General features: G+C 36.1%; 7 protein-coding genes across 9 annotated transcripts; 3 read left to right on the forward strand and 4 right to left on the reverse strand.

The window, feature by feature from the left end:
• Positions 1-161: 161 nt before the first annotated feature.
• Nup133 (nuclear pore complex protein Nup133) lies at positions 162-5,133 on the forward strand. The gene is made up of 19 exons (XM_026812855.1): positions 162-297; positions 372-486; positions 566-905; positions 972-1,289; positions 1,358-1,528; positions 1,591-1,720; positions 1,794-1,973; positions 2,047-2,203; positions 2,273-2,604; positions 2,680-2,792; positions 2,860-2,966; positions 3,035-3,251; positions 3,326-3,469; positions 3,551-3,752; positions 3,810-3,969; positions 4,033-4,228; positions 4,323-4,517; positions 4,588-4,810; positions 4,914-5,133. The coding sequence occupies exons 1-19, from the start codon at positions 270-272 to the stop codon at positions 5,045-5,047; spliced, it is 3,462 nt and encodes a 1,153-aa protein (XP_026668656.1). The 5' UTR covers positions 162-269; the 3' UTR covers positions 5,048-5,133.
• On the reverse strand, positions 5,081-8,492 carry LOC108624121 (uncharacterized). Its single transcript, XM_026812749.1, has 14 exons — positions 8,453-8,492; positions 8,173-8,407; positions 7,853-8,097; positions 7,605-7,757; positions 7,360-7,521; positions 7,111-7,287; positions 6,864-7,042; positions 6,569-6,792; positions 6,360-6,502; positions 6,084-6,284; positions 5,881-6,006; positions 5,663-5,802; positions 5,383-5,584; positions 5,081-5,315 (listed from the first exon to the last, which is right to left on the reverse strand). The coding sequence occupies exons 1-14, from the start codon at positions 8,490-8,492 to the stop codon at positions 5,173-5,175; spliced, it is 2,370 nt and encodes a 789-aa protein (XP_026668550.1). The 3' UTR covers positions 5,081-5,172.
• LOC108623985 (uncharacterized) lies at positions 7,473-12,832 on the forward strand. Of its 3 annotated transcripts, none has more exons than XM_018022897.2 (16): positions 7,473-7,759; positions 8,813-9,011; positions 9,195-9,243; positions 9,309-9,504; positions 9,577-9,739; positions 9,838-10,010; positions 10,110-10,214; positions 10,285-10,451; positions 10,530-10,870; positions 10,944-11,058; positions 11,149-11,409; positions 11,481-11,681; positions 11,751-11,900; positions 11,987-12,144; positions 12,212-12,425; positions 12,499-12,832. In XM_018022897.2, the coding sequence occupies exons 3-16, from the start codon at positions 9,204-9,206 to the stop codon at positions 12,633-12,635; spliced, it is 2,421 nt and encodes an 806-aa protein (XP_017878386.1). In that variant the 5' UTR covers positions 7,473-7,759; positions 8,813-9,011; positions 9,195-9,203; the 3' UTR covers positions 12,636-12,832. The 3 variants fall into 3 exon arrangements, with proteins under 3 accessions (XP_017878386.1, XP_026668657.1, XP_026668658.1); XM_026812856.1 differs by having other exon boundaries at positions 7,473-7,560; positions 7,647-7,759; positions 8,813-9,243; XM_026812857.1 differs by lacking the exon at positions 7,473-7,759 and adding an exon at positions 8,032-8,143 and having other exon boundaries at positions 8,813-9,243.
• A 29-nt stretch (positions 12,833-12,861) lies between these two features.
• LOC108624125 (RCC1-like G exchanging factor-like protein) lies at positions 12,862-15,039 on the reverse strand. Its single transcript, XM_018023206.2, has 8 exons — positions 14,713-15,039; positions 14,319-14,579; positions 13,954-14,242; positions 13,707-13,879; positions 13,435-13,596; positions 13,237-13,364; positions 13,045-13,176; positions 12,862-12,986 (listed from the first exon to the last, which is right to left on the reverse strand). Exons 1-8 carry the CDS (start codon positions 14,819-14,821, stop codon positions 12,909-12,911), a joined length of 1,332 nt encoding a protein of 443 aa, XP_017878695.1. The 5' UTR covers positions 14,822-15,039; the 3' UTR covers positions 12,862-12,908.
• A 142-nt stretch (positions 15,040-15,181) lies between these two features.
• Rpn12 (regulatory particle non-ATPase 12) lies at positions 15,182-16,314 on the reverse strand. The gene is made up of 3 exons (XM_018022927.2): positions 16,173-16,314; positions 15,947-16,019; positions 15,182-15,855 (listed from the first exon to the last, which is right to left on the reverse strand). Exons 1-3 carry the CDS (start codon positions 16,278-16,280, stop codon positions 15,236-15,238), a joined length of 801 nt encoding a protein of 266 aa, XP_017878416.1. The 5' UTR covers positions 16,281-16,314; the 3' UTR covers positions 15,182-15,235.
• A 337-nt stretch (positions 16,315-16,651) lies between these two features.
• eEF1gamma (elongation factor 1-gamma) lies at positions 16,652-19,561 on the forward strand. The gene is made up of 8 exons (XM_018023058.2): positions 16,652-16,762; positions 16,889-17,038; positions 17,199-17,262; positions 17,346-17,488; positions 17,713-18,015; positions 18,087-18,395; positions 18,473-18,625; positions 18,704-19,561. The coding sequence occupies exons 1-8, from the start codon at positions 16,751-16,753 to the stop codon at positions 18,857-18,859; spliced, it is 1,290 nt and encodes a 429-aa protein (XP_017878547.1). The 5' UTR covers positions 16,652-16,750; the 3' UTR covers positions 18,860-19,561.
• Positions 19,542-21,083, reverse strand: mRpL49 (mitochondrial ribosomal protein L49). The gene is made up of 3 exons (XM_018023059.2): positions 20,762-21,083; positions 19,994-20,180; positions 19,542-19,924 (listed from the first exon to the last, which is right to left on the reverse strand). The coding sequence occupies exons 1-3, from the start codon at positions 20,864-20,866 to the stop codon at positions 19,650-19,652; spliced, it is 567 nt and encodes a 188-aa protein (XP_017878548.1). The 5' UTR covers positions 20,867-21,083; the 3' UTR covers positions 19,542-19,649.
• Between the last annotated feature and the right edge of the window lie 10 nt (positions 21,084-21,093).

Consider the following 21,093-nt stretch of genomic DNA (forward strand, 5'->3'; position numbering starts at 1 on the left):
ATAACAAATTCAACATACTAGCACTGTTTAAGTGTATACATTCTGAAATAACACGAGGGTCAACCATGGCTTAGTAGAAAACCTGCTTGTCAGCGATGGCTTAGAAGGGAGCTTGCTTGTCAGCCATGGCTTAAAAAGAAACGGCCCGCTTCTAAACCAAATTATCGCAGATATTGGAGCCACGCGGATTCGCTGTCGTGAAGCTAGACGACGCTACGAGGAATCCCAAAATCATTTGTAAAACGAGCCGTTAGCTTCTTCTATCGCTCATGCCAATCACATGTAACTCTCTTACCGGTAAACACGTACAAAAAAATAAACCAGTGGTGTACATCGTATTTGCTGAATATTGTAAGTCTTTTCAATAAAAGGTGACAGAAGTTACACTGCAATGGATCGTACGAGTATTGGAAATTCATTAGGGAGAAGTTTATCGTCTCCACGAAAACGCATGTCAATCGTTCAGTCGATGAAGAAAAACAATTCGTAAGTTTCGTTAACAATATTCAACTAGGCGAATGAAATACTGTTAGTTATAAAATTCGCATGTGTTTCATTTTCACAGTACAATAAGCGTATCAGGCCGATCAAATCAGTCAGTACAAATATTATGTAAAACACTGAATCATGTTGTGGAAAGCTTTGGTTCTTCGTTACCCGTACTGGTTACAGAAGCATTGACATTTGTAGACAGAAATACCACTGTCAGCGTTAACATTTCAGTGGATGGCTGGGCTTGGCTTGTATGTGGCCGTAGACTGCTTGTTTGGCAGTGCAAAACTACCATTCATGATCCAAAGCAAAGGAGGACCTTCAAAAGCCAATGTAGAGAATTGTTATTACCTCAAAGTGATTTAGCTCATAAAGCAGAATGCATTGCTGTTTGGTTACCTGCAGGCCATCAGGTATAAAAATCCATTACTTTGTATAGAATATTGTTATTAAAATGAAATATTTCTCAATAACGCTAGGTACCTAGCTGTATGGCAGTTTCTCCTGAAGGCATAGTACGCTATTGGGCCAGTGTTGCACATGAGGGATCTTCTGTAGAGACAAGCGCAGAGCTTGCCGGCCAAGAAGTCGGTTGCCTTACTTACATACCTGGTCATGGATGTATTTTAGTTACAACTACTTGTACAATAGCATTGTTACAACCACAGTTTGTTAGTGGCAAAAACAGTGTGACTTGTCAAGTTCTTAGAACAAGCCAAGGATGGTTAGGAGGCATAGGACGTAGAATGACCTCTCTCATTTTTGGTGCAATACCTCAGTCTCCAGTTACAGAAACGGTAAGCTTTGTATTTAATATTATGTACAATGAAAGAACTATTGAAATAAAATTGTTTCTGTTCTTCAGAAATTGGTTAAAGTTACTTGTACGCCTCTAGGGGACAGAGGGTCGAGAGTCCTTATTTTAGCGGGCTCTTCCTTGCAATATTGGTCTTTCCCTCAGAATGAACAAGAAAAAATGGAGTTCGATGAAGACATCGGTCATATCATTTCACAAACATTTCAACGAAAAATTTGGGTATGTATAACAGACACCGTTTTCAGAGGAGGAAAATATTTAATAGATTTGTTTGATCATAGGAATCGAGCCAATGCAATCCACAGAACATAGAAACTTGGTTGATTGATATGCAGCCTTGTAACGAAGGAATAGTGTTTTTAATGGCAGCTCATGATAGAGATGCCTTGCCTTGTATCGAATTTGCGCTTGGTAATTATGATCTGACTTAAAACAATTTTGTCGTACCTTTCTATGAATGGAATAACGATATATATTATTACAGGTTTAATACAGTTATCGGGCACAATGTTAGCTAATACCTTTAAATGGTTTATACCAATCAAAACTGAAGGTATGACGATGTATCATGACGATATTGAGTCAAATTTAGTTTCTTATCGTTTTATATTATGTGGATGGGAAGCCATCATATACAATCAGTCTGAAGTATACGTTGTTAATTGTGAGTTAAATTTTATTCATATTTCTAAATCTCATAGTTTTTCTTTTGTATTCTTAGAAGGTAGTTCTTTTAGGTATATCAGAGCATGAGCAAGATAAATTTGATTTGGTGCGAGGGGAGGACAGTATTCTTGGTGGCGCGTTATGTTCAGGAACACCAGTTCTTTTCACGAAGAATTTCGGGCTTGTCTCTATCATGCCGACAGATTTTATTTCGCAAGATTTTAATATGTTCGTTCTTTTGGTACATACGTTTCATATGAAATAAATTATTTTACTAAAAGTATAATTCTTTACTAGGAGTTGCTCCGATAACGTAAGTCCAAGTACGGAGTACAATTATCGGCCAAGTTTGACCGCGCAGAACTTTACCAGTCTCATTAGCAACGAAGAAGTCCAAGACATGTTTTATAGTTCAGATAACGCTATGCAATTACGTGCTGCGTTCCTGCTTAGCCTACGACAAAATAAAGCTCAAGGCGAAGAAATATTATCGCAACTTTTTCCCTTGCAAGAAGAACCTGTGATGGATATAGACGCCAATCTCGATACACTAATCTTGAAAGTAGCTAAGGATTTGATAGACGATTATCCGGCGAACGATCCACGATGGTCGAACCACAGAGATTTGTGTAACTAAATTATTTATACATTATCATTAACCATCAAACGTTACATGAACTTCATTCATTCCGTATCGTTTGCAGCAATGACAATAAACGCAGTTATTTCTATGCAAATACCTAATCAATTAGAGGGGAAGCAGAAAGCTTTAGACTTATTTATTGCGTTTTTGAAAGAACATAATTTATGGGACAGGGTAAGTTAATCTAATGAAAGAAAAAATTCAGTAGATTCGACATTGGTTTAAATCATTTTCAATTCAGTTCTGCGCAGTTACGTATAGAGGAATAATCATGTCTACGCCGCATGTTCTTGGAGAATACGCAGAGAAAATAGTCGCAGCACTGACAATATACAGTCTTCAAAATAGGTAACTCCTTTTTCACGATGTGTACGTATTTTTGATTGTAACGTAATTTATGTCCGATTCGTTCCAAGATATCCAGACATCGTCGACACGATAATGGAGCAAACTTTAAGCCCTGAAGCGTACGTATCTGATGAATTAACAGCACGCGATATTTTTTATCGCGAAGTAAGTACCGTACATCGATTTCTCCCAACATTAGTGAACAATGCATCGGAGATAACTCAATCTGAGAGGCCCATTCAACAAGTAGCACATTACATAATGCAAGTGAACGCTGTATTATTAGTAAGTATGCACTCGACGTTATCATAAAGAAATAAGATAGAATATCAAGATGTAAGTTATTGATTAAACAATAGGGCATACTGAACGAAGTGGTCAAGTATCGACAGCACAACGCTGAGCGCTTTGTTCCTACGAGTTGTTCGAATGGTATAACTGAGTATCTTCCATGGACGGCAGCAGTGGGAAAACATGGATTGAGGAATTGTCTCACCACGATGGTTAAGACAGTCATAATCTTTCTTTATTGTATAGCAAAAAGAATTGGTGCATAGTGTTTTCATAGACGCGTTTCATTTTAGTATAATTTAACACTTAAGCATGGGATAACCGGAACTAACGACACGACTGTGAGGAATGAATTGTACGAACAATTAGTCAGTTACATAGACTTAATATTGGATGGTAGAAAATGTCATTTGGAAAGTATCAGAGGCACGGAGAAGTTCGAAATACTTTTGAAGCAATATGAAACTGATAGGATGAACCTGATCCAACCATTAAGTATGTATAAATATAAGTAATTAAAGCAACAGAAATTTCACGTTGAGTGATTTACAGTAAAAGAAGAGCAATACGATAGCGCTGCGATGTTAGCCGAGAAGTATTGCGACTTCGCATCGCTTATACAGATATGCGAGTTGACCAACAACAAAAATCGCTTGGACGGGTACATGAAAAAATTCGCGGCTCAAGATTTTGTAGGATTTTTATTCTCATGGTTAGTTCACAAACAGAAGATGATATTATTCTTATTGTCTATTATAATTTTTGTTGATCGCAGGTATGTGAAAGACGGTAGACAGGGTCAACTAGTAGAAAAATGTAGACGCGATGGTACAGTCGAGTTGTCGGAGAAATTAGCGGAACATCCAACCTTGTCGTGGGTGCAGTCTGCACTTACGGATGATTTGCGTTTTTCAGCTAACACGCTTCATTCTTTAGCGATTCAGGAAGTGGAATTAGTAACGCGTAAAAAGGTATAATTTGCCAACGTTTGCTTTCTGCCGTCCTTCTTTCTTTTCGTACAATTTAAATATCTTCTACTTAAAAACTGTTCGTTTGCTTTTACAGTCTATGCTTTCTTTAGCAAAATTGGCTCTTCTCGCCTCAGACGAGCCTGAGGAACAGGTGAGAAATTCCGTAAAGAGAATCAATAACGAATTGTCTTTGGTAGCTCATCAAGAAGATTTACCAACACAAGTACTTAGAACGTACGGTTACGACGTAGAGAAATTACGAGTGTTCTCAGCAACAGAATTAATCACGGTAATACATCATGTACTTTTTAGTGCATATTAATATTTATGTAATTGTACGATCATATAATTTGATATAGTTATACACGTCCGAGGATAACGTTGACGCCAACGAGTATGATTTCAAGAAAGCTCTAGATTTACTTGAATATGTGGAACAAGAGGATGAAAAGACGTCGCTAAAATTACGAGTTTGGGCACGAGCCGCGAAACGAGATCAATGGGACACGGTGGAGAAGAGTCCCGAGCAACAAGTACAGGAAACGATATTTTTCAAACTGATGGATCTCGCACACTTCATGGGTATATTAATTTGTTACTTGTTTAAAATACGGTTTTAAACCATTATTAATGACGTTTAATTAAACTACTAATAATCCACGATTTACTTTATTAATATACGCAGGTGGCGATGTAAACGAATTTCTCCCACCGGTTGATGCGCTTCTAGTAGAGCCCGAATTGGGAAGCCTCGCCGCATCGAGCAATTTTCAATTTCTGATCAAGTTCGTTTACGAGTACGCTTATAGCAATTATTAATCGACTGTAAGTAACAACAGAATTTGTATTTTTTTAAGTAATAAATATATTTCTATGTACTGAATTACATTTAAATATGAAAGCGATATAAATACTAAATTATTAACTAATATTTGTGTTTTATACTACGCTGAAATTCTCCCGAGAAAGTACAAAACAAAAAAGATGCATAACGATATTGTTTTCATGTTTGGACCTACAAAATTAGCTTGATTTGTTTTGATACGTAGGATAACTCTCACTTGATCCGGCGTCTTGCAGTCTATCTCTGAAATTTAGGTCATGTTAAATTTATTATATACATACCCAGGTTGTTTGTACTAGTTAATACTCACCCACGCATCTATACAAGGATGTTATGTTACCTAAAGAAAGGTATACGTCAGGACAAGACGAACCGTCATTGCATTTGACGTCATTGGTTAACGCAATTTCTTCGTAGCCAGTTAATTTCGTACAATTCACGGTTTTTAAATCGCCAGATTCATGTCTAATCCATAAACAGGCTTGCATTGTACCGTAATTGAAAGTATGAATCTAAAAAATTAATACTGGGATACAGAAAACTGAAATAAAACTCGTGAGACTCTTAATTCAGATATTTTAAGTACGAACCGACAATTTCTGTAGGTTTCGTGTCCAATGCTTATGAATCCTATAAGTAACAGTTTTTGAAGGGCTTACATAATCTTCGAATTGTAGATTTCTCGAGTCATTCGAATTCAGCGGTGTGATGGATCTCAATGTTCGTGGAACTAAAAATTGAAAACAGAAAGGTTTTGCAAACTTGAATGATATTCATATCATATAATTAACTGAAACATTCAACGCACTTTCAAACGCATAATGCGAAATAAGTTTGATATTATTAGTACTTATCATATGGTCTTCATTGGACAGTACAAACGATTTGAATAAATTTTCGTTATATCGTGATACATAGTATATAAAATGTACGTCTGCAAAGTTGAATATGAAATATTATTATATGAATAATATTGATCTTCCTTACAGCCAATTTAAAAAAAATAATTACCCGGATGATTATGTTTTATTTCACGCAATGATGTTATTGCAGATTGTTGCTCATCATTGGACATAGATCCTAACGGAGTCAATAGTATAACTACTTGGCCAAGGTCTCCAATCCTTGCGTACTCTTGATTACGTTTCCAAACTTCATTCAAATGAGCAGATACCGTTTCCAAAACTCGCGTAAAATTTAATTTTGGCGACCCTGAATAATTTAGCAAATAAGATAGCTTTAACGAAAGTTATTTACCAGTTTTACTTAAGATACAATGAAGCATACACGAGGCGCTTAAGAAATTGTTTAATTCTTGATACGCTATCGATGGACTATTCGTAACATTCAACAACCACTCTCCCGATGTCCCGTGAATCACTCCCATTCGTGACCCGTACATTGATACATCTAAATCTTCTAATAGAGTTCTGTAACGCGTATTAGAAACAAATATTTGAATCAAGAGAATAATGTTAGTATGAATTATGACTTACGCGAGGAAATTTTTCGCGAATTCTTCGGACCATCCACCATCGAGTACCACCAACGCTTCCACTTGTGGTTCGTACGTTGGATGACACGATGACTCAGAGGACAAATGATTTTCTGTGTAGGTATAAAATTTCTTGGTGGCTACATTGACCATTCGTTCTAGCGCTTCGGGAGTAATGTATGCAATGCTTTTGCGATGAGCTAGCATTTGAGCTGTCGCGTAAGTCTATCGCAAACAATGCGCAAGAGTTGAAATAGAGCAAAATTTTCTTAAATCGTGGACAGATCAGGACGAACCTGTTCTCTTAAATCCGTCTTTGGTATTGCGTGAGAGAGCATGTGTTCTCGTTCGCAGGCTCTCAATTTCGCACTGAAAGTAATACCATCGTACGAATAGTACATAGAAAAAATTTGGCTAAGTCGAAGGCTGTACAAATCGTTGAGCCAAGTCTGCAAGTTCTTTGCAATGATCATGCCTGAAAACAAATGAGAATGATTAATGATGATAGAGGTGATTTTTAACAGACAGAAGGTGACTAATGACCATCGATGCCTCCCATCAGCTCGGCTCGAGTAGCTTCGAAATATTCTTTCTCATTCACGAGATAGTAGATATTCGGAAACTGAGTAGACCAGTGATACTCCCAAAATCCCATCGCGCCGAGAGTCATATTGTTACCCAGCAGAGGCCCTTGGAATAGTACTATTTCTGCTAATTCGCCTAATTGAACAGAATTCTCAATGTGTTAATGCCAAAAGAGAACATTAACTTTAACGCAATCAGCTTCTTTACCTGCGATCGTTGTCAACCATATGTTGTCGAGCTCCGCATTTGAAGTAATTAACTGATTGTACCACATGGATGGCTCGTGAATCATCTCACTCCGCGGGAGAACAAAATCAATCTCTTCTTCATCATATTTCCAATTGTATTTGTTATCCGTAGTGGTTTCTTCTAATCGAACAAGAAGAAGAAGAGAAACAAAATGCACCAGTAAGCAATTATAAGTGAAGCCTACTATATTTTAAAGTTTATACCCAGAAGATGTGCTTCTAAACTTGCAACTAACTGCTTTATAGAAACGTTTTGATGTTGAAGAGATGCAGCTATCGCTCCTATAAGAATGCCTGGAGCAACGGTGCCGTATGACGTTAATAAAACTCCTTCTTCCCTTGGACAACTCCGCAAACCTGTAAGCATTAATTATATTAATTTATTCTTCGTTGTGTTCATCGATTTAAATTAACATTCTTCATTAATATAATAGATACGCGTTTACGATTACTTGTTGTATTGTCAAATCGCGGACAGTTCATATCGTCAGGTTTTAAAATCGTGTTCGAGATGATCCGATGAAGCGTGCAACGTTCCTCTAGGGAAAGCACGTGAGCCGGAAGAATATTGGCATTCCCTGGAACCAAGTCCTCCATCAATGAATTTCGAACTCGTTGCATGCCAGTCGCGGCGAACGGAAGCACTCCGTTCGCGGATTGTACTTCCTTGTGATACTCGATGCCGTCAAATTTGAATCTATAATTTGACATATCTTGACCGTGTTGCAAATGAAATATTAAAGGTGAGAATCGTATGCACCCGTAGAACAACCTGTGCAATATTGACGATGTCATTGTTCTCATATCCACATTCGAGTCAGAATGTTTTTCCAGTTTGCGAAGTATGTCTACCAGAACCCGCAAGTTCATCGGAAGCGACGAGTTCGATATAGGATTGTTGCTATAACATTCTCTAAGTGATTGCGGTATAGCTGATTGCGACCATATTAATTGCAACTCTATTACATAAAAAAAGGATGAAACTCTCGTCCCGTTTTTTGTTAATAATCATTTTGTATAAATTGCATATTAATTACTTTGTGACGACTTACCGCAATATATTATTACCATTAAAATTTTATTATTAGCCATAATTTCAAACGAAACATCGAAAGTGCATCATGTATTATGAGAAATCTGACTAAACTCAATTCTGCCTCATCGATATCTTTTCAAATCTTTACAACGATTCACAATCTCGCGTTACGAATGAAAAAAGAAATCACCTTCTATATAAACCCTGATAAGATAATAACCGGTGGAAATATATTTAAAAAACGACTGTCGATGATTCTGTAATAAAATTGCCATTTCATTGGAAAGTATAAATTAGAATATACGCGACAAATGACGATCATTTGATTATGATTATGTTAATATACCAGTTAATTGTTTTTTAAATGGTTTTATAGGTCACGAAATTATCCCTTTGAAGAAGAAATGCCTGGAATAAGGCGGGGTACTATTACTCACGATGTATCATATTATCTTATCAGTTTAGCGATGATAGGTTTCACTATATCTCTGGATAGGTGTGGTATTATACTTTGTCGAATGAAGTCGTGGAGGTACAGCACATTCATTCAAAAGACTGACTGAAAATCGTTTGCAGTAAGTATTTAATCATTTTTTTGTGAGCTTAACAATCTTGAGCATATTTATTCATCGAGTGAAGAATTGAATGTTTTGAATACTTTTATAACATGTTATTTCGTGTTAATCTTTACCACCTCTTCTCTCTTCTCGAATCAGTTAATTAGTTTTAAGTATTTGCTTTTTATTTGGAATCCATAGGTGAGCAAGATGGCAAGATTTTTCTGTTTCTTTCTCCTGATCGTACTCGGTAAGTATGCTTTACAGTAATTAAGAAGTGATTGGTTTCGTAAATTGACAACGTCGTTTTTTTAGGTGTGTACGCACAGGAAAACGCGGATCAGATTTTATCGCCCTCCCTGCAAGAGTGTTACAAGGACAAATATCTGGTGCAAAGGGACAACAGACTGCCACATACATTGAACACGTTCCTCTCGATTCTTCGTAAAATCGAAAATGTCGACGGCCTCAACATGGATCTAAGAATGTTATCCGTTGCGCTCTTGCACCGGTAAGTTTGTCGCATCTTCGCAAAGATTCGAAATTGTCATTTCTTTTATTGAATATACAATCTTCTGTACAGTTTTCGACAAGATGGTATCAAGCGTTTTGCGGTTCGCGAGCAAGATGGAATCACGCCTTACGCGCCGGATAGACCTGAATTTTATCGTCACAGAATAACTCTGAAATATATACCAGGAAATGCTATAACGTTTCCTAATAATAGCATTACGGCTGTTGAAAGAGTATGTACGATATTTACTCTTCATCATCTCAAATCATTTTATTCGTTGTGATTGAATTAATATACTGTTAATAAATGAAACATTCTAAATCGTTACAGTGTACATTACACTTCATGTTATCGGACACCATCGAAGAGTACCAAAGAGGCGATGAAGGGAAGGTGTGCAAATCCTCCAGTCGGTATAGATACGCGAGAAACGCTAAGATAAAGAATAGTACGGACGTCGATGGTACTGCAGACGACGTGGAAACTTTTACACCCGCTGTAATGTAAGTAATGTGAAATGAAAATTACAGTTTAACTTATTTTAAGAAAAGCTATGCGAGAAACTATAACTCTTGCATTTAAAAAAATGTGATTCACGACAGAAAGAAAAATGAGAAAGATCCGAACACATTGTACCCGGATAAAGAACCTCTTACGGAGCCACCGCGGAGTAAATGTCCTGTGCAATCTGGTGTCGTGGAAACCCCGTAAGTGATGAATTTATCATATACAAGTAAAAAGAAAGTTTAATATATGTAAATATTTTCTACCATTCAGATGGGGTACAGCTTCTTTCGGATTAGTGCTCGCAGGAATAGCTGCGGGTACGCAACCGGAAGCGAGTACAGTTTACGATTTTCAACGATTAGTGCTAAGGGAAAACATAAACGAAACAGATAGAACGAAAGAGTCTGTACACAATGAGTGGTTTGCTACCCTCGCCGGTAATGATTGGACAGAGTGAATCGATAAACGATTTTGGAAGAGAAAAGTACATTTGCTGTAATTAACTAATATTACAGGAGACTTGGCTGAAGTAGCTTTAATACAAGGACCAACCTCAGGAGATCAGCTGTCCGTTGGTGTAGATGGTGTCTGGAATTCCACCGCTTTACCGCGGTGGTTTTTCTTGAATTCGGACGAGAATTTCGAAATGACAGCACCAGAAATTAGAGGAGATCTAGATGGTTTGATTTTGGCCAAAGAAATCAACAAGGGCTACAGTGTCAACAATAAACTGAGACTTTCGCAAATTTTTGATATGTATTACAGTCGGCAAGGATTCTTCGACTCTTCGATCACAGCATGCAATCGTAAAACATTATTCTCAGCCGTTGCCCCTAACGTAACAATGTCCAGCGAGGTAATAAAATTTTAATATTTTAACAAGACTTCCAATATAACTTCTTGATATTAATATTAATTTATTCATGTAGGCTTTCGGCGCTGCTATTTTGTTAAATAAGTACATAAAAACAAGCGGAACGATCGATCGTCCGCTAATTAAGAAATTTGCCATACAAGCAGTAAATGCTTTAGTATCATTCGTGCGTAAGTCTTAGCAACCTTTGAACATATCTATGTATGTACATGTTATTGTCAAATGGGAAAGAGATTATAGTTGATTCAATATTCTTATAGCTACAATGGACATTTACAATTTATGTGAAACTGAGAGATATAATTCGAATTCAATTTCCGCCGATTTGACGATCATTCTGGATACGAATTGGGAGTTTTCCCAGATAATACCTACCCTTGCAAATTTGTTGGAAAAGGTGGAGGTGAATCCATATAACACAAACTTCACATTAATAAACGGTCATGATGGGACCATTATGATCCACAGCACCTCCAGCATTCTGGACTTTTACTCTTATAATTCATCCTTTTACCAGAATTGTACGTAATGATACAGAGATCAACAATGGTTACCGAATTAGGATGATAATAAATTAAATTGTCGGTTTCAGTAACTAAAGGTTTCGATTTGCCCAAATCGCTGAAGCAATTGGAAGACTATCTGTTAAACAAGCTTGATAACGAACGCGATCGTGGTATTGCCGGTGCAAGATCCGACGTTGTGTTAATCATTCCACGAAGCAATGTATTATCTCCTAACGACAAAGAGTACTGTACACAGACTCTTTCGCGGTTACGAGAATCAGTCCCAGGTAAAGTACTACTGCAACATTGGCTTGGAACATTTATACATTAATTATACACGTACAATTCATTTTTAGATACGACTGTACTTATTGCAACATCTGGTTCTAAAGACATATGGTCAGATTTGGTACAACATTCTGAAACCGATTTATTTACTATTAGCGTTGGAGATACGCAAGAGAGTGCGCGTTCTATAGATAACGTGGTTGCAAGAATACAAGAGGGTATACAATATAAATATGATTTGAAGAAAAACTTGAAACAAATAGTAAAAAAAAGTTGAATAATGATAAATTGTGAAATGTTGCAGTTCCCAAGCGCTTGATTAATACCCAATGTGGATCGACTTTTAAATCATCCGGAACAAGCAACTCATACCAGGACTATATTTTACCAAATCAAGCTATTAATATCTATAAATTGGCTCCAAATTATTTTTATAACGGAGATAACACCGCAACGATAACTGTAAGGTTCATTTTATCTTAGAGTAGAAGTTAATGCTTGGTCCGCGTCACAAGTTATCGACTTGCAGATTAAAGTCTCTAGCTCGGATAATCTCGTCGTGTGTTCGGCACGGGAACCATTACGGCCCTATAATGATACGGTGCAGTCAAAATCGTGCGCATCAGTATTAAACGAAGGACACAGCATTACAGTCTCTTGCGCTGGTGCCTCTTACATATATAAATGTGCACCGCTATATATTTCGGTAACTTCAAACTCCACCTCTTCGTTCCAATGTACAGGTAAGTATATAAATTTGAATTTGTGTGATTTCAAAATGAGTGCTATTATTAATCGTTATTAATATTTTTCCAGATGCTCGAGTTTGTAGATATCCTAATATGATAAAGTACACCATATCCTACGAGAACCTGGTCTGCGCCAGTGACGCGACTAAAATCGCTGTTAATTCCTTTCTTTTAATGATAGTTTTAGTTTTCTTTAATCTATAATGACTAACAAATTTTACACAGTATAATACACTTAATTTCATTATTTCATGTAGTAACCGTTAGGAGTTGGAGTTCAAATTCATACTATTAACAATTAAACCTTTAGCTCGAAGAAATTTGCTCGTTATTTATAATTCGAATGTTAGACAACAGATCGCAATATAAAAATCATAAAAAAGTATTCACGCATTTTTATACGGAGGATTGAAAAAAGAAGATATGTATATAACTTTAAAAAATAATGTATTATCGCTTAAACAGGTACATTATGCTTCAAATAAAAGGTTTACAAAGCGTGACTGTGTGATCTATACCACAGGCAACCTTTTTCACTTGCGCCCCTACGTTTACCTGCAATATCATCTCTTATTGTCCCAATCCTTTAACAAAGAGTACAAAATGACCTTACCTTCAATGGAAAGTACTGATCTTTCGAATTCCCTAATCCTAATGATCCGAATTTATTGCAACCCCACATGTACAGATCACCCGTATTAGTTAAAGCTGCAAGATGACTCATGCCGCAAAATATCTTTACTACCTACGAAAAGAATACGCGTTAACATTTTATTTTTATTAATTCATTTTAAATCGACTTTACCTTCCTGTTCTTTTCGTACACGTTCGCTCCGAAGAGTACGGGCGGAATCTGGGTCGGTAGTGGGACCCTGTTGACTTCAGGTCCAAGTCCGAGGATACCGTATCCCCAAACGTAAACGTGACCTGTGTCTAATGATCGCTCGTGTTCGAATTATTTAAGCGTATATTACGCAGAACAAACGCGGGATAAGAGACTTACTATTTAAGACCATACAAAAGCAACCACCGCAGGCGATATCTACGATGTGACCTAATTCCTTCAACGCGCTGATCTCCGTAGCTATGTTCACCTGTTGATTTTCACCCTCCATGAATAACTGTCCATACTCTGAGTTACCCCAACCGAATATCTTCCCTTTGTCTAAAAATGAAAATCTCGAATAATCAGAGGGCACGCAGTTACCACATGGCTTAATGCGAAATAATATTATGCAATTTATAGTGGTATTAATACATGAATGTTGCAGATACCGCTGAGAGCTAATACACAGTCTGCGATACACGCAACTTTAATAATATGCTGCCCGGCTAAATCTCCTTTCACCAAACTGGGCCTATGCTCATTCCGATAATGCGCCAATCCAGTTTGTCCATCCGCTCCCCAACCGAATGTATAGACCTCACCGGATTCTGTCAAGAGTATGCTATCATATAGCAATAAGGGAGAAGTTTCAAATATTGCATCGAGTTGTCCTATGTGTATCAGGAATTTCCATACCTATGATCTTGGCCAGCCGTTACAGCCTTAATTTGTTTTCCCTTGATGTTGGGTATATGATGAACAACTCTACTTCTCTCATAATTTTCGTTCATTATAATAGGACGACCGCATTGGCCATATGCATTATTCCCTAATGTGAATACACCTTCGTTCGTTAATACCAATAAGTGTGCTCTGCCTGCAGACATATTTATGACCTTAGTAGAAGCATCTTTGATTGGTAAATTGATCAGCCTTGGTTCGATTATCAAACCATTACGAAATTTTTTGTCTATCTCATTGAAACCTATGCACCAAAAATGGAATCTTTAATATTAATTCATAAAAGACTTGATGAAATACTATTAAATGTGTTTAAATACCAAGTTGGGAATCTGTATTTATTCCACTTCCATACAAAATATTTTTATCATTAGATCTGACGGCAAAAGCAGTGAAACCGTAACCACACGTTATATCTGTTACATCAAGCTTTTCTCCAAAAGCTAATCTCTTTGGCTTTGGAATATATGCAATACCATCTTCAAATGTTGTCGACTTCAATGTTCCAAGAGCACCATGGTCTGCCATACCCCAAACATATACCCTGTGATCTCGTTCATTACTTATTGGATACTGAAAAACTACAGAAACAGATTTAGGAAAACCAGTTAGAAAAGTAGCATAAGCAATGAAACATTTATTCAGTAAAACATATAGCATTAACGTTTCTCATAAATTTGCATGATTTCTAGGCGGCAGCTACTTTTATCTTACCTGGTAAATTTTTTGCAAGCGGTTTCGTGCTCTCGATTTTATTAAATTGTATAATCCTACTCGATTTCTGTACATTGTTCTTCAAACATGTTTTCAGTGTATTTAACATGGTTATTACGTTTCAGACTTTTGCCGTTTAACAAATTTACGTTCCGGATAAATTTCGTTCAAGATCAGAGGCCTGAGACTTTTGTAATCTGACATTGATCAAATCGAATTTATAATGAAAATTGCTTTAATTGTACGGTTTCGTGTTTGTGATTTTCTCGTTTCTTTCAAACCTCTGTCTGTGCCTCTGTCCCGAAAGACTAAAGGCTGTATCACATGTATCCATGTCAACATCTTCTGTGGGGATGATGGTATATGAACAGGTATCATTTTATCAATCCAAAAAGAAAAATAGTGTTCACTAAAAAGGGATTTGAAGTTCAACAAAAAATTTGTGGACAGGGAAAATATCGATTCCTAATAATTATATGATAAATTTTATTTATTTATAAGATACAAGAAAATATTTCGCAGGTTAAACAATCATTTCAAGTTCTCTCGCGTAGTCAATGGCTAATGTAGCCAGATCAGCACTGGGTATTGGTTCTTCGGTTTTCTTTTCGCTGGTTGTACTAAAGTAGAAATAACCATCCTTTTCTAACTTCCAATTTTTCTTTGAGGCAAACGCTTTTACTTCCTTCTCTGAGTTCAAATTCAACATCCTCAATGCATCTTGAATAGAAATTTTGTCATATGCACTCTCCAAGCATGCTCCAATCTCGTCACGAATAGTGTTTAATAAAATGTCTATGAAAAAATTATATGATGCTGCTGGTACATTGCCTTTTGCCAAGAATATCTTGTTGTATGAACCTTCCATTAAATATTGTTCTAAACTCAAAGGATGTCTAATGTAAACATTTGATTGTATTTGATCAGAGGGCAATAATTCTAATTCTGTGTGAAATTCAGCGACACGATTCTGAGACAATAAGAACAAGAGATTTAAGCCCAGGAGATGATATTTATATGCAGACTCCATTAATCCTGACTTATAATCAAAGTAGTAACATTTCAACTGTGCCATGTAACGTTCGAAAGAAGGTATGTCTTCTGTTACTATGCTCCATTGTGCACCAATTTCTAGAATGTCACCTACAGTAATAAAAGTTTTATTCACGTATGTATCAAATAACGAAAGACAACTTTAGCAACACTCAGTCGAAGATATTCTGATTATACTTACGAGCTATGAGTAATTCATTTTGACTTGCTGTACTGTTAGATGTCGGAAGAAACATTAGATGTGTGAGGCCAATCTGCGAAAATTAAAAGTTCTAATATTTATATTTGTTAGAGTACGATGACAATTCACTTTTGACAGAAAACATGAATCAAGGTTACTTTTTACGTTCCAAATATTACGGATAAGACTGAATGACCAAGAAATCAACAACTATGTCAAAGATTACCTTTAACTGATTCAGCAGTTCACCGCATTTTTTCAAATTACACGGGGTTGCTGCCCATTCTTCTTTTAAATTTTTATACAGGGGAACAACATCCTTCAATGCAGCCATTTTTTAGACATACTGTTCAGTCATAGAATATCCATATCGTAGACAAGGAATTTGCAAAAATATATACGTGCATTTAAAATTTTATATAGTAAAATAATTTTATCTGTTTATGTGTAAATATTTCAAATTGAAGAAAGGGAGGAGTACTATATCCTAAGCTAAGTGATACTGCTTGTACCCGAGTACAAAAATATATTATTCTATCTTGCAGTTTCTGTGTTCATTTAAGTTTATTTAAAATGTATTTTTATTATTTCATTATTTTAACATCGGATTCTAATGTTTAAAAATATTCATTTCTACTTATTAGGAATTTGATCAAAAATATATATATGTACGTAAATGTAAATGATTCGTGAATTGCGGCTGCGTCTTAAGGATAGCTGGCTATTATCGTGCAAAGACTTCATGCCACTCGAGAGAAACGATCTTTACCGGCCTTCAACTTCCTCTTCCCGTAGCTGGATATAATGGCGTCTGGAGTAAGTGTTTTTCGTACAATTCGAACCGTGAAACATCGACGCTATGATAAACTGACGAGGAAATAGCTGTTAACTGAAACGGTATTTAACGTGTATACCAGCTAACGATGCGTCGATTTATTTCAGACACTTTACACGTACCCTGAAAACTTCAGAGCCTACAAGGTGCTCATTGCAGCTCAATTTTCCGGTGCTCAGATCAAGATCGCGGATGATTTTGTTTTCGGTGAAACAAATAAAACTGAAGCCTTCTTGAAGAAGTTCCCGTTGGGCAAGGTAAGCTTATCTGTTCACTTGCACTTCTGTCCTCATTTGTTCGCATGTTATTTCGAGAGACCAGATGGCATGTTTTTTATGAGTAACCACGTCGTGTTCTATCGTAAAATAAATGTCCATTTATCAATGGATTCAACCACACGGTTTCTGTTTACATTAGGTCCCAGCATTTGAAACATGCGATGGAAAATGTATTACAGAAAGCAATGCAATTGCTTACTATGGTAAGAATCAGGATTGTATGACATTTATATTGTCTAGGCGATTACTGATAGTGTTTATTGTAAATTATCTTTTCATTTTGTAGTTGCCAATGATCAGTTGAGAGGTAAAACTGACCTGGAACGCGCAGAAATTATCCAATGGTTCGGCTTCGCAGATTCTGAAATTCTTCCAGCCAGTTGTGCATGGGTGTTTCCATTGCTTGGAATCATGCCATACAACAAGCAGGTATGAATAAAAATATATTTTTACGAATCCTCCTTCAAAGGCAAAAATAATTAAATGCTGTAATTAATTTTGTAACTCAAGGAGGTATATAAATACATAGCATATTGTATTAAAAATGCACATAGTGTTCATATGTGTTAAGCAAAGTGCATACAGACAAAAATTCATTTTGTAACAGTTTTCTTTCAGTTTCAAACAAATAATTTCGCTATTTGAAATTGCAGAATGTAGAACACGCTAAGGATGATGTAAAGAAAGCATTGATTGCCCTTAATTCTCATCTGCTTACACGTACTTATTTGGTTGGAGAACGACTGACATTAGCGGACATTAGTGTAGCCATGACATTATTACATTTGTATCAATATATTTTGGAACCGAACCTACGTAAACAGTATCAGAATGTGAATCGATGGTTTCAAACTGTCATTCATCAGCCTGAGTCAATGGCTGTAATCGGTGCCTTCAAATTGGCTGAGAAAACTCTCGAGTATGATCCAAAGAAGTTCGCGGAAACTCAAGGAAAAGTTAGTAACATTTGTTCTCCTTAAAAGGAAACGTATTTCGTGTTATAGTAGTCTATTTAAAATATTCACAGTCCTCGAAGAAAGAAAAGAAGGAGAAAGAGTCTAAGAAAGAAAAAGAACCTAAGGAACCAAAAGAATCCAAGAAGGAGAAGGAGACCGTTGAGGAGTTGGACCCGGCAGAAGCCGCTTTAGCCGCTGAACCTAAAACTACAAATCCTTTTGATACATTACCTAAAGGCAGTTTCGATCTGGACGACTTTAAGAGATTTTACTCTAACGAAGACGAAGCCAAATCCATACCTTACTTCTGGCAAAAGTTTGATCCCGAAAACTATAGTATTTGGCTTGGTGAATACAAATATAACAATGAATTAACAAAGGTAATTAACTGTCAGATTGATAATAAAACGTTGAATTCGAAATTTATTCCAGTATATGCATTATTTGTTTCACATAGGTTTTCATGTCTTGCAATCTTATAAGTGGAATGTATCAACGATTAGACAAAATGCGGAAGGACGCATTTGCCAGCGCTTGTCTATTTGGTACAGATAACGACAGTAGCATCAGTGGTATTTGGGTTTGGCGTGGACAAGAGCTTGCTTTCACGGTTGGTTCTCATTGATATTTAGTATTTTCTCGTAATCTTGCATATTACGATTAACGATTTATGTTCTTTTTCGAACAGCTGTGCCCAGATTGGCAAATAGATTACGAATCGTACAGTTGGAATAAATTAGACCCAACTAAAGAAGAAACTAAGGAACTGGTTCAGCAGTACTTCAGTTGGACCGGTACCGACAAGGAAGGACGTAAATTTAATCAGGGAAAAATTTTCAAGTAAAACTTTGCCATATGCTTATTATTAAACAGAACACTTTGTTCGCATGAAATAAATATAAAAAAAACAACAAAAAAGCTAATGAGATATTATCAAAGTTTACGTGTAAACCCTTAGTATCCTGCATTGAATAGGATAATTTTCAGAAAACGAAATCGAATGTTCCTCTTTTTTTTTAGGTCTTTGTTACGTGATTTGATGCTTTTAATTTATAAGTTTTTTTGTCACGTTCGAAACTCGAAATAGTTTTTACACACTGTTTTATATATAAGTTGTCATATGGTATTTGGATTTGTTTTAACATTGTATGAACATCATTAATTTTTAAAAATCTATGCACTACTTATGACATAGCATTTGTTTTGGCATGCACATTTACAGAAATTTCGCTTTCATACAATTCTCTATTAGATTATGTAATTTATACATATCGCTTTTAATATATGTCGTCAACGAGAGAAAATAATTTAATAGATTTAAGAAGTTACTTTGTTCATCTGTTATTGTTTAATAAGGAAGCATATAGCATGATTTTTTTTATAGGAACATCGACATAGTATAAACATCTATTTAAATATGCTATGTTCATAATAATTCATCTTCCATATGCTAGTTGTGTGGACTATAATTTTAAATGCATATTTTTACAAAAATGGTGTTGTTGATTCTTTAAGTATCAGAGTAATACAAATATTAAATTATTTATTTTGGGAGTTCAACAAATAATTACAACAAAACAAACTGTACATCCTTTTACATTATAAAAACATTCACTCTTGGGATACTACATTATTTAAAACCCTTTCTCGTCCATCCACCGTTTAACTAGATTCACATAATCTCCTCTGAACTTTATTATACCGGCAAGTTCATTTGTACGAATTCCTATAGGTTTATTCACATGTTCTTTTATGTATTTCTTCAATTCAGCTTCCAATGCCCAGATATCTCCATGAATCTTTCGAACCTCGGTTACTTTGCGTAAACCACGATGACCAATTTCGAGATAAACTGGTTGCATGTAGTTTTTCGTACGTTCTATGAAGTATGGATAATCGTGTGGCTTGGCTATTATTAACAAGATTCATTGTAAGAAAACATAAAAATGATCTTAAGTGTATAGTGTAACGAACTTACAAACTGGCGGTTTCCATCCTGATGGATATTCTTTATTATCCATGCAAGGTGTAGGTATTGCCTTGGGTTTAAGTAAGCGTTCCACATATTCCCATTCTTTTGGGTCTGTCGTTACTTCATAATCTGTATATTTTGATGGATCTAAATATTTCGGCGACGTTCTGTAGCTGCCCCATCTTTTCTGTACCTAACACAAACAAAAGTACGTTTTACAATTTCAATATTTCTTTTTGTCAAATGTTACTACGCGGAATGGCAATTATACATTTAAAGTAAAGTAGTTTACCTTGTCTGTTCGTTTACATGAATCTTTGTGGTTATATAGCCAATCAAATATGTAAACACAAGTTGTATGAAAAGTACTACTTTTCTTTACAATATATCATCGTGATTATAATTTTTATGAAAAACAATAAAATTGTTCTACATTTATTATTGATAGACTATGGCGTACGTTTCATTTTATACCGTTTTTAAAGTTCTAATTTACATTGCGGTGTACAAGTTATTTATCGACATTAATGTATTGGACTTCTATTTTGCCAATCAATGAGAAATTTCATAATCAGAAATTCATCCGTATATAGATTCTACGTAACAAGCAAAAAAGGAATGAAATTTCTCCAAATGAAATAAAAATGAGTGTCGCAAATATGAATAGCCCTTCGTCACTTTATCTCGAAAGTGATCATCATGAAAATCATCTTTCCGATCGTCAATCTCTCAGACTGAATGAAAAATAGATTTGTAAAGCAACATACGGCTTACCTGCGTAATAATAGGCAAGACTCCATTCAATGAATCAAGCTCCAGAGAGGATCGTAGAATAATAGCCGAAAGTTTCGGACGTGTAAAAAGCCGAAGGGCAGCCATTTTGACTTCAGTAAATAAGGGTCGGTGGCCGCCATTGGTGCGCACGGGCGCGTCTTCCTTTTCGTTCTCGTGCCAGACCGAGTTCTTTCTCGCGACGAGTCTGTATTCCTGTCATTTTTCGTTCTCCCAAGAAACTTTGCCTCGTTCGGCCGCGATTCCGATAGGTGAACTCATCGTTAGGCGATCGTGATAACGTAAAATCTGACAAATAACGCGGGGTTAGTTAT

This window comes from Ceratina calcarata, unplaced genomic scaffold, assembly GCF_001652005.2.
Source record: "Ceratina calcarata isolate Rehan_Ccalc_2016 unplaced genomic scaffold, ASM165200v1 scaffold297.2, whole genome shotgun sequence".
In the NCBI taxonomy this organism is placed as follows: domain Eukaryota; kingdom Metazoa; phylum Arthropoda; class Insecta; order Hymenoptera; family Apidae; genus Ceratina; species Ceratina calcarata.

Coding starts and splice junctions, on each gene's coding strand:
- Nup133 (XM_026812855.1), top strand. CDS start 270: ATGCCAATCACATGTAACTCTCTTACCG. Junction 487..565: donor TCGATGAAGAAAAACAATTC/GTAAGTTTCGTT, acceptor TCATTTTCACAG/TACAATAAGCGTATCAGGCC. Junction 906..971: donor GGTTACCTGCAGGCCATCAG/GTATAAAAATCC, acceptor CAATAACGCTAG/GTACCTAGCTGTATGGCAGT.
- LOC108624121 (XM_026812749.1), bottom strand. CDS start 8,492: ATGGCTAATAATAAAATTTTAATGGTAATAATATATTGCG. Junction 8,098..8,172: donor ACATCGTCAATATTGCACAG/GTTGTTCTACGG, acceptor GTCAAATTATAG/ATTCAAATTTGACGGCATCG. Junction 6,007..6,083: donor AATAAAACATAATCATCCGG/GTAATTATTTTT, acceptor TCAACTTTGCAG/ACGTACATTTTATATACTAT.
- LOC108623985 (XM_018022897.2), top strand. CDS start 9,204: ATGGCAAGATTTTTCTGTTTCTTTCTCCTGATCGTACTCG. Junction 10,215..10,284: donor TCTGGTGTCGTGGAAACCCC/GTAAGTGATGAA, acceptor TCTACCATTCAG/ATGGGGTACAGCTTCTTTCG. Junction 10,452..10,529: donor GTGGTTTGCTACCCTCGCCG/GTAATGATTGGA, acceptor CTAATATTACAG/GAGACTTGGCTGAAGTAGCT.
- LOC108624125 (XM_018023206.2), bottom strand. CDS start 14,821: ATGTTAAATACACTGAAAACATGTTTGAAGAACAATGTACAGAAATCG. Junction 13,597..13,706: donor CTGTGTATTAGCTCTCAGCG/GTATCTGCAACA, acceptor TTTCATTTTTAG/ACAAAGGGAAGATATTCGGT. Junction 13,365..13,434: donor CTTTTGTATGGTCTTAAATA/GTAAGTCTCTTA, acceptor AGCGATCATTAG/ACACAGGTCACGTTTACGTT.
- Rpn12 (XM_018022927.2), bottom strand. CDS start 16,280: ATGGCTGCATTGAAGGATGTTGTTCCCCTGTATAAAAATTTAAAAGAA. Junction 16,020..16,172: donor AACTGCTGAATCAGTTAAAG/GTAATCTTTGAC, acceptor TAATTTTCGCAG/ATTGGCCTCACACATCTAAT. Junction 15,856..15,946: donor AAATGAATTACTCATAGCTC/GTAAGTATAATC, acceptor TTATTACTGTAG/GTGACATTCTAGAAATTGGT.
- eEF1gamma (XM_018023058.2), top strand. Junction 17,263..17,345: donor CAATGCAATTGCTTACTATG/GTAAGAATCAGG, acceptor TTCATTTTGTAG/TTGCCAATGATCAGTTGAGA. Junction 18,626..18,703: donor GACAAGAGCTTGCTTTCACG/GTTGGTTCTCAT, acceptor TTTTTCGAACAG/CTGTGCCCAGATTGGCAAAT.
- mRpL49 (XM_018023059.2), bottom strand. CDS start 20,866: ATGGCTGCCCTTCGGCTTTTTACACGTCCGAAACTTTCGGCTATTATT. Junction 20,181..20,761: donor TCTTGCCTATTATTACGCAG/GTAAGCCGTATG, acceptor TGTTTGTGTTAG/GTACAGAAAAGATGGGGCAG. Junction 19,925..19,993: donor AGGATGGAAACCGCCAGTTT/GTAAGTTCGTTA, acceptor TGTTAATAATAG/CCAAGCCACACGATTATCCA.